The sequence below is a fragment of the Phoenix dactylifera genome, chromosome 15 (genome assembly GCF_051530095.1).
Source record: "Phoenix dactylifera cultivar Ajwa chromosome 15, Ajwa_hap1_PhDact_Kaust_v1.1, whole genome shotgun sequence".
NCBI classification, from domain to species: Eukaryota; Viridiplantae; Streptophyta; class Magnoliopsida; order Arecales; family Arecaceae; genus Phoenix; species Phoenix dactylifera.
In genome coordinates, this window is record NC_143204.1 from 25,239,904 (window position 1) to 25,251,042 (window position 11,139).

At 39.2% G+C, this 11,139-nt stretch overlaps 1 protein-coding gene across 3 annotated transcripts; it reads right to left on the reverse strand.

The window, feature by feature from the left end:
* Positions 1 to 1,597: 1,597 nt before the first annotated feature.
* Positions 1,598 to 8,269, reverse strand: LOC103723125 (UDP-N-acetylglucosamine-N-acetylmuramyl-pyrophosphoryl-undecaprenol N-acetylglucosamine protein). 3 transcript variants are annotated; one of them, XM_088711691.2, is made up of 10 exons: positions 7,975 to 8,158; positions 7,543 to 7,886; positions 6,675 to 7,026; positions 6,050 to 6,083; positions 5,638 to 5,865; positions 4,175 to 4,264; positions 3,483 to 3,548; positions 3,294 to 3,385; positions 3,146 to 3,193; positions 1,598 to 2,178 (listed from the first exon to the last, which is right to left on the reverse strand). In XM_088711691.2, the coding sequence occupies exons 3-10, from the start codon at positions 6,995 to 6,997 to the stop codon at positions 2,061 to 2,063; spliced, it is 999 nt and encodes a 332-aa protein (XP_088567817.1). In that variant the 5' UTR covers positions 6,998 to 7,026; positions 7,543 to 7,886; positions 7,975 to 8,158; the 3' UTR covers positions 1,598 to 2,060. The 3 variants fall into 3 exon arrangements, with proteins under 3 accessions (XP_088567817.1, XP_038990377.2, XP_038990376.2); XM_039134449.3 differs by lacking the exon at positions 7,543 to 7,886 and having other exon boundaries at positions 7,975 to 8,269; XM_039134448.3 differs by lacking the exons at positions 7,543 to 7,886; positions 7,975 to 8,158 and having other exon boundaries at positions 6,675 to 7,522.
* Between the last annotated feature and the right edge of the window lie 2,870 nt (positions 8,270 to 11,139).

Sequence of the window (11,139 nt, forward strand, 5' to 3'; positions counted from 1 at the left end):
AATTTTCTGTCACTATGTAAGGATATTATTCCTATAACTAGGTTGTGTCTACACCTACCTATTATTTTCTCTCTAGATTTTTAATTAGTGGGGAAAGTGAGTTATCGTACTTCTTTCCTCCTGCCTTTCCTCCCAATATATGTTGGGTTATGGTAGTTTTATTTCTCTACGAATGCATTGATCAGTCTAATATACTCTATATAGTCTAATCTTGAATTTCTTGTTATTGCTTTTTTAAGTCATCCCATGAAGATTCTTAAGTTGAGTGTGCTCCAGGAAGGATGAACCTATAACAACTCTCACAACATAAAAGGCGGCATTTCGGTGCCCAATGGTTAGGTGATGATTATACAGTTTTAGTGAAGGAGTAGGGCCAATGCTTGAGTTGATTGCTAGCCTCGGCGGCAACTCTCTATCAAGCATGAAACATGGTGCCCTAAATTTTACGGATAGAATAGGTTGAAGTACAACCGTCACTTCTCTGAGTTTTGGTTACCATAATCATTACTACCATCTTTAGCATTTGTTCAAAATCTTATACCATATGTTACGGTCATAAGAAAAAAATACAGAGAAAACCAATGAAGAAGATGCAAAAGTGGCTTGATGCTTATTCAATAAAGGAACAAGGCAAATGATAATATAAGGGAGCAGAGAACTCAATTCCAAATAGAAAAAGAAAATCAAAGAAGAGATGCAAATAAATGGCTTGATGCCCATCCAATATAGAAGCATGGCAGATCAGAGTACAAGCGAGCAGAGAAATGAGATTCACTATTGAGTTAATATAGAGCATTGTACTTTCTGGGATGGGATGATGTCATGATCCATGTCAATGAGGGGTTACTAGGAGAGAGATATGGCCTCATAGGAAGCAGCAGTGGGCTGAATGATTGGTACATAGGCAGTATGCGAAGAAATAGAAATTTTGGAAAGGAACCACCTTCTTTCTCACTTGGTGATTCACAGTAAAAAATATAATCATAGAGAAGCTGCTGACCAGCGACTTTATTGTTAGATTATATTGTGGAGTAGATGCACCGATCATCACTGACCTTACGCATAGAAAAACATAGCAAAATGGCTGCCTATATATATGATCATCAAAACATGCTACATTGTCGCTCACAAACCACTAGAGCCGTTTGGCGGAATGCCATTTAAGGGATTAGCTTAAGCCTCGTATTAGCGTAAGTCCCATAACCGGTGCCAGGAAATCCCAAAGTCGCAATTTGTGCATGCACGCATGCGTGCACAATCATGCGACACAAAGGGGCAGCTCTAATGCTGTAGAAGCCCAGCCCAGCCAACTTTTGGGCTTGTGGGCCGGCCCGAAAAGGCCAAGCCCAAGCCACCGTGTCCTGCGGCACGAGGCAGGAGAGAAGAGGCTCCGGCTGTTGGAGTCTTCTTCTCCTCCGACGTTTCTGACTAGAAGTCGGAGTCCTAAGGGCTGCCAAGACCCTAGGGCTCCTCTACAAAGGGAGAGCTCTCTCTCTCCAAAGTCTTCAACCAGAGCAATCTCCTTCAAAAAAAAAAAAAGAAAAAAAAAAGAAGTAAAAGAAAGATAAGAAGGTAAATCCGTCTCAAAGTTGCAAGATTTAATTGTCAGCTGATTTAATTCCATTCATCTTGAAGTTGCAACATTCAGTTGGTAGCCATCTGAAACGTGAATGCCCGTTGATTACTCACGTAGATAGGAGATGATTGTGAAAATTATCACAATATGCACTGAAACAAAGAGGATAGGAGTGTTGAAAAAATTTATAAGCTCCCTATACAATTGTATATTCCAATATGGATAGAACTAGCAGCTCGAGTCTAGGAGCAAAGCTCCTTTCATGCATCCTTTTATGCCTCGTTTTCATCAAGGCCCTTGATGCAGAGATCATCAAGGCACTTCATATCTGATTTTATTAGATAGATCTCCTGACTATTTGCGGCTCCAACCCACCATCATGGATGCAGCTGTTTTGAAAGGCGAGCTAGCTGGGGAATGACCGTACTCTGGCGATTTACTGTGCTGAATGAAGCCACAGTTGATGCTAATGATTCATGCTGGCTTACCTCATACCATGGTAGGACTGAGGAAACCATCTGGATAGCAGAATGTGCTTCAACTTTATAACCAATGGGAATACAGCATAGCAAGGGACATGCATCAATGCCACCACGAAATACCTGTTGTCATGGGAGGAACAGGAGAGGTGTCAGCTTCTGGCAACGCTGCTTATCAGAGTTAAGTAGTCTGATTGTCAGCTTCTCTGTGGCAAGTGGAGGTCAAATTTACTCTTTTTATCTTCTCTGGTAAGTCTCCACAAATTTGCTTTTCAAAAATCCATGCCAACTCAAAAAAGTTGCAGGGACTGCTTAAATATGATTCGCAATGGAACACGAATAAAATTACATTACACATGTAGATTTGAATGTTTGAACATGTTTTCCACATTTGAATTTGTTATGCTTAGAGCGAACAGATATAATCATATTGCGGTTCTATGGGTTGGGAAAAGAGAGTAAAACTAGCACCATTATAGCTTAGCTAGTGAGTGCTTGCAGTTCCAAAAGTTAGAACTGACTTTGGATTCATTTCTTTGTTTCGAACCATTCTTTCATTCAATTCTTCTTTCCTTTCTTTTTTCTTCTAGATACTATCTTTGAGTTCATCTCTTTTTTGCATTTCATTGTTGGTTATAGCAAGTTTCTTTCTTTATTAGAATCTCTAGCCACTATTGCGGCCAGTTCAGATTCAAAGGATCCTGCAATTGCCAGTCTGTGAACCTAAAAACAATATACAATAAATAACCAAAGGGTCGAAAGGATGCTGACGATATCTTTGGAAAATGAATGTTTTGTCAATGAAGAAGAGATGAAAAGATATTAGAATGATTATCTTGATTCCTCTCAAAGATGACATCTTATCTGGGAACCTCAAGTGTAAATCTTGCTCAACTGTAAACATAATTGGTCTATTTCTCAGGTATTGGTATATAAAAACATGTTATTTATTTCCAAAACTTTTACTCAAAACTAAAAAAGTGGATAATTGGATATATTTGTAACTTAACACCACCGGATACCTATGACATCATTGGCTAATACCATACAAATGAAACACGCAAAGTTTCGTCAAATAGAAAGGGCATACCATATAGGGGCATGAGATGATGACAAGTCAAGAAATGGATAAGGCCACCTGTAAAAATAAATAGCTAAATAACTAAGTAAATACAAAATGACATAATGGAACGAGAAAATTCTTGTTGCAAACTATAAAAAAAGCAGCGTAACACTACCAGATTGAGATACAAGCATGGACCCCCCATTGGAAAATGACATATGCTGCTGTCCAGAGTAGGAAGTATGCAATCCGGAACCATGGGAACCGCTAGCACATACACACAAAAGAATAGAGACTAAGCAAAATCACTAATATAGTAACAGTAACTCCACCGGTAATGATGACGAAGGATAGAAGGGTGTACCAAACTATTCAAGGCAGTATCAGCAAGGAGGAAGACTGCATTGACCGAATGCATACCAATTAGTAACTGCAACACAAGGAAAACACATATACTTTTAGCACAGAACCAGGATAGAAATACAAACATCAATTTTTTTGGTTTTTCCATATATTACTTTTCAATGATTTAAATTTTGCAACAGAACCAAAGGTGTATGTAACATCTGAACTGTTAGAATCGACTGGTAAATGGTAAATTTTGTTGGATATATATATATATATTAGCATACATAAGTGAGAGCATACCAATTATTTATGAGTCATTCTCATCTCAATCAGGTAATCAAATGCAGTGTTTTCATCAAGCTTAATTTTAAGAAGTTGTAATTAATCACATCACATGTTGCCATTGAGGATTCGTTGTTTTATTCTAAGCAATAACTTAAAGCTCAAATTACTTTTCCTGATTCACAAATGAGATTGCACAGTTTGCATCTAGTGATGACATGAAATAATATTCAGCCCATTGCACAAATAGTATGAAGCAGCACTACTCTACAGATGGTACTAAGGTCATCATGTTGACATCTCCCACCATCTGCTATTAGATGAACCCTCAAATTTGGTCATACGAAAGCAAGATAATACCAATGGAAATTATTAGAAAAACACATGGAAATTAAAAAGTTGGAATTCCATAACCTGCATACTTACAAAATTTAGATTATAATCTTTGATGGCAAGAAAGGGGAAAATGATGAGCCAGAAGACGCAATCAGTAAGGATCACAGCGCCTGCATTTGTCTGGCAACAATTTTAAGAGGCAAATTAGTTGACTTGCAAGGAAATGAGAAAAGAATTGTTTAAGTAAAAGCAATGACATAAGAATGACAGGAAAACTGAATGAACAAGTGCAAAATATCTTGTTTATTTTTTGTTTATTAAAATCATGTGTTGTCTATGATTCCATTTTTTTGTTTTCTTTAAATAGAAATCCGCATGAGTTGATAAAGGGTGGACATAAAAACCTAGTCTGCAATTTCAGAATTCCTCCGCCACAGGCCCGACATATCCAGTTGCAAAATAGTGCACTAATATAGATACTTTGTAGCCTTATCCTCCATTTTGGATCTAATTTTCAAGAACATCTAATTCAACTTATCAGAAACTCTTAGGGTTGTTTGGATGCTCGAACTAATTGTTCATGGATGAATGTGCTGGGTGAGAGCGCTACTTCAGAAAGAACAAGAAGATGAAGATAAGCATGAGCAGTTGGAAGACGCTATCAAACTTCTGATCCTGATTTTGGAAGATAAAATAATCAAAATGAGAGGTGGTCTTCCTCATCGCAGAAAAATAGGGATTAGAGGCTCCAAGACTTCCCCAAGTCCTTGGATTCCCTCTCTTTTCGAACTATATTTTCTGCCAAGAACAAATTATTCGTGGATAAACTGTTTGGGCATCTAAATTATGGTATATCATATGCCTGCACTAGTAAAATTCAAACTCTGCTGGAGGTTTCCCTCATCCTTTGCTCAAAAAATGGCATTCATATATAAGACCACCCTTGGCATGCAATCATCCAATTCATTCATTTATGAACGAGAAATGCTAACTTCAATTTGTATTCAATTTTCTGTCCAACACCTGAAGACACAGATGTTGTATGGGAGGTATTATCTCGGTCCTCATCATAGAAACCTGGACAATAAGTTGCACTTCAATTAGATTAATATCTGTCTTAGAAAACCGTGGGATGTTTGGAGTATCAGGTTAGTAACAGCACCAGTCTGTTCAACATCCGTAGCTTAATAAATGTGGCTTGGGCCCTGACATCATAGATCAGAGGCTATCCTAAATTCATATCTCCCAAGACCGGTCATGCCTCACATATCCAGAAGCAAAAAAAATGTTCTAGAAAGTCTTTTGACCAATTATTAATTACTCAGAATATTTTTACTAACCATTATGGTCAAAGATATACTCAAACAAAAGACTTGGTTCATGATATTAATGCCACACATGGATAGAATCATAATCTTCAGGATTCGCCATAATTAATATTTATGAGAAAACTCTTTTTCTTCTTCCAAGTCACGCCTGATGCCTGCCACTCATGGAAGAGATTAAATGACATTAAGATGACATTTGCAGTTACTTGATTCATGAAAGATTACCTGATAGATGATTTGAAACACATAACCCCAAAATCCAGCAATTTCCTGAATGTTGTCTTCTTCATGGAAGCCAGAGATTTTCACTTCATCATGCACATTTGAATTCTCCTCAATTGTAGGAGCCATATATGGGCCACGTTCTTCATCTGGCCTTACAAGGTCGAGCTTGTCTGCGCCAACTTTATTGAGGTATTGATGGCACCCATAAGCAGATAGCAGCGAACCAAGCTAAAAGAAATGGTTTCATGTGACAGCAGATTCAGAAGCGATGGATTCCGACAAATTTAAGCTAACATATTACAGACAGAAGTATAACTCTAAAATTTTTCTCATGGCACTAATCACCACTCTGAGGAAGCAGTACAAGTACAAAGATATTTAAATAGTGAAGCTCCAGATTAAAATCACATACCCCGAAATAAACAGTAACCAGCACAAAAGTCCACCTGAGCCAACGACATGATAAACACATCCAGCATTAGAGAAGGCATTTATTTTGGCAACAAGAAAACGAATCAAGAATTTCGTCAACTCTATGCAACAAGAATAAGAGCTTCACTGAAACTGCGACTTCATAAAATACAGAGTTTAGCTTAAACGTTGAGCAACAAATGGTCAAATAATGAGGCACGAAGCATCTGAAGAAGGAAATGATATTCGGATGATGGCACGATCATGAACTAGAGTTGTCAATGGGGGAGAGAACCTAGGCGACACAAATGCAGCTACTAGGGTCATGTCGTTGCAATCGGGTGCCCTGAATAGGCAGATTCTATTAAGGAAACAGAGGGTGAAAGAAACTAAGTTTCCAACCGATGCATGGAAGAAAATTTCCATAAGAGTGCAGATATGCAAAATTTCTCCCACTTTATAACTCATAGAGTAGTTTTGGTGCAAAGAGTACTCTTTGAACCGAGGACTGCAGAGAGGTTTACATATACGAGTGGAAAGCTGATTTACATATGCATGATACTCGAAGAAATTCGAACAGTATGCAGCAAAAGTAGCACCGCGTATACAGGAACAAGTTGGCTTACTGTGTGTAGTAGTAGAAGATGTCACCTCCATTCACAATGGCATTGACGACGAGCAATGCCAGAAGTACAAAATACGCTATGACCCGAAAAGCCAGCAGCCAAGCAGGATGGATTTCTTGAAGACAAGGTCTCCAAGACTCATCCATGTACAAAGTTCCCGGCGTCGCCTGTTGAGTTTCTGCTCTTTCTTCTCTCTCTGAGTTGGAACCTTCATATTTCCATATCAGAATGGATGCTACGATCACGCAAGACAGCACCCATATCCCACATAGTGAAACTCTCCAGTTGAGCCAATAATCCGGGTTGGTGGTATCAGCAGTCATGGCTGGCTGCCAAGAACTTCTTGAAGGTCCTGTTGAGGAATGCATAGAGGATTATTTTCTCACTCCCGCATCCGAATAATATATCCTACTGTTTTTGCTGCTTCCTCTCTCCTCGCAACTACTCCCCCAGTCCCAGAGTGAAATGAAACAAAGAATGCCGGGTTATGAATTTCAATCACAAGCTCCTTTCTCGAGCTGAAGATTAGAGCAAATTAAGTTAGAAAGTAGGACATGGAAACAATTCAGAAAGCCGGCAAGAGTAGAACATCCATGTCCAACCGCAAGCCCCTCGACTATCTGAAGAAGAAGACGAAAGGGTGGGGTGGGGGGGATGAAAACTACATCTGCATTTTTTCCACAGCATTTGCCGCTAATTCGAAGGTCAGGAAGCAATAAAAAGGAAGAGGAACCCTGCGAAGGAAAATAACAGGAAAGCCATTCGCCTGACCGCTGTTCTGTTCTACGACAGAACTCGCCAATCCAAACCAGTTCAGCAGAAAAGAAAAGAAAAGGAAAGGAAAGTGTGTGTGAGAGAGAGAGAACACTTGAAATTAAGCAGCAGCTCCGAAAGACCGTAAGGAAGAAGAGGATAGCCCATTTCTCGAAGGAAGCCTAATTCGGAGAAAATTTAGTAGCGGTAGACCCCAAGGGCGATAAAGACGCCTCCTAATTCAAAGCGGGCTTATTATCCAGAAACAAACTGCCGGGAATGAGCACAATATCCAAAAAGGGACCCGAGATGCCATCGCCTCAGCACGCAACCCCTTTATGCTAATTGCATTTCGGCACCTAATTAATAGACGGACGGGATCGAGGAAAGAAGCCAGACTTTGGATCATGGGGTTCTCCGCCGGGCCGGAAAGGGGACAAGCCGTTAATATTATTGCTGCTGTTATTGTTACTAGTATCATTATCATCGATCGATTGATTAGTGGGAACATGAACAGACAAAGAGGAAGGGAAAGGCGGATACTTACGCCCAAGAAAAGCAGATAACTGGACGAGATACCTTGCTTCTTCCCTTTGGAGGGAAAAGCAACAAAGCGGGAGCACGCAGGCACCTCCCTATATCGTAATATTATATAATGTCGGTCCTCAATCTCCTCTATACGTAGAAAAGGAGGGCTGGAAAACAGTCCCACTCCAGTCCTTTCTTCTTTCAGACACACCAGCGACCGGTCCTTTCCAATATATGCATATATTTTTCCTTCGGTCCTCAGGAGAGAGGGTGGGGAGTCTGGGAAAGTACCCGTGTATAGGTAGATAGGCGGTGGATGCAAGGGAACGGAGGATGCGTATAATAATAGGCTACCGGATTGCTTCATAAGAATGGAAAAAAATAAAGACGAGCTTATCACAATGCTCGGGGGGGCGGGGGGGCGGTGCCTTCCAGTCCTCTCGGGCAAGGTGTGCGAGGGACGCAACCTGAAAGCTCGGGACCAGTCCGGGGACCAAAACACCCCTGCGAACCTCCTCCATTTTTTTTTTTTTTTTTTTTTGTGTTTCTGAATGGATTCTTTTCTCTCTCTTTTTCTCAGGGCGACACCTCAACAACCGTAGGCTTTTCTTTTTGTTCCTGTCCGTTCTGTTATAAATTATTGTACGGCCACAGAGTTACAGAAACATCAGCAACGCTACGTGCTTGTCCACAGCAATTCTGAGAATCTTGGGCGCCCGAAAATTATCACCTCCCCCTGATTTCGCTGTTCGCGGTTAGGGTTCGTTGACCAGACCTTGCTTGTAATTGCTGGTATTATTTAACCCTGGATCTTCATGTGAAGATTGAGTGTATACAAAATTAAATAAGAATGCGTTCAATTAGACGTAACTGCATACTTCAAACAAAACATGATTCCATGCCCCACACACACACACACACACGAAAAAAATGGTCCTAATGATTCATACAAACCGAGAGCCATAAATCAATTTATCTTGGCCACGATTATCCCACAGAAACTACTATTTCCCGCTTCCAAGTTACAACCAATCTTGAATCCTGAGTCAAGGGACCACAAATTTTCTTTAATCAGTCGTCTTCCTAGCTTATGCCTAAAATGGTGTACGGTATAGGAGTTATGCATTTAAAAAAAAAATAGAAATATATTTAAAAGTGGTATTATTGAATATGATCGCAATTCAAAAAAATATATGCATGCATGCATGCATGCATATATACATACATACTTACATGCATGCATGCATGCATACAAACATACATACGTACGTACATAGATAGATACATACACACATATATACATACATATATATATATACACACGTGCATGCCGCCAACTTTTAGTTCACGGGCGAAGTTAGTCAACCGGTTGTTGGCTTCTGAAAGTTATGTTAGAACCATGTCTACATGGTATCACTCTGCCTTATAATTGACTGCTGGGAGCTGACAAGCTTCAATGGTAATCCTATTCCCTGCAGTATTCTACATGCATCATGGGATAAGGAGATTAAACCGGTCTGAGGGATCGAGGCAAACTTCCCAGCTCTATAAACTAGCCGGTCAGGGCCAATCCACCCAGCCATCTCGCGGTCCAAACACAAACAGCCACTAGGTAACCCAATTAAGCAAGCTATGCCATCAACCACCTCTAGTGTACAGGTGTGTCGTTCGTTAGCTTTTCTTTTAGTCAAACTGATCATTCCCTATGCCCCCACACACACAAAAAAAAAGGACACCTCTAGTGAATATAGGATCATTATGGGATGAGGAGATTAACTGGCCCGAGGAATCACGACAAAGTTCATGGCTGTATGAACTAATCAGCCAGGGCAAATCCACCCTGCCACCTCGCAGTCCACTACCGAACATATAGCTAGCAAGAGCACATTTGGCCCCTGAGAATTACTCATTCCTACTTATGAAAAAATTGGAGCTAGGGAGGGTCGACTGTATACCTTTCATTGCAAGAAGCTTGCCTGACTGAATTTGAGTTGGATTCTGAAGAGAGAGAGAGATATAAGGGGATATGTAGAGCTCGGGCGATGAGAGGCGTAGTGATGGCAAACCAAAAGAATGGTGCTGGGTTGGCATTGGGACGAGGAGATATGTTTGACAATTTGGCAGGTCCTTTTCCCCTCTTGAGAAAATGTGCCACGCCTCTGACCTAAGATCACAAGCTGAGAGTCGCAGCAACCACCGCATACTCATAAAAAACTCCCTCTACAAGTATGCAAGACATCTCATCACGTTATCATAAACATAAAGTAAAATAATTTTAAATAATAGTATTCAAATCTTATTTTAATAACTAACTCAGAAATTTAAATATTTCACAATTCTAACAATATTCTAAAGTAATATATCAATTTAAATAAACTCTAATTTAAGATAACTGTGTCAACCTTCTGCTAGTCGCTCGTATTAGAACTCAGATCAGACTAGTTCTCTGAATCTATAAAAAAATAAGAAGTCGTATAATGAGCTAGACGACTTAGAAAGTAATGAATGTTTTAATTAGATAGTACCAGTAATAATATAAGATACAATAGTAAAACACAAATTACCACAAATCAATATAAAGACATAACCAATTCCGCTTTAAAATACGAATCCATTAAAATCTATTTCTTTCAAATATTCATATATATAATTATAAATTCAATTCAAAATAGATCACATTCAACTCAACAGCTTTTTACTATAGCCACATTTATATCCTGTGGCTAGAACAGAAAAAGAACCGCATTTATATCCTGTAGAGTGGGCCAGAATGTCGCACTTATATCCTACGTAATGAACCAAAATATCACATTTATACCCTGTGGCGAGGCCAGAATGCCGCACGTATATCCTATGGAGTGAACCAGAATATCATATTTATATTCTGTGATGGGGCCATAAGCAAAATCAATGACCTTAATAATAGCCAAAGTGATAATGCATAACCCCAAATTGGCAGGATCCATTATATAATCAGGATGAGAGTTCAAATATGATACATGTCAAATTTTTTTTTACAAAATAACATATTTATCATAATCCAATCAAAATATACATATATGTTGTAAGATCAGTAAACAATATAACAATAGTTTGAAAAATATTACTCCAAATTACATGTCTATTTCTCATTCAAATTGTCATCTCATAAAATTCATAAATCACATATAAATTGATTAACAAT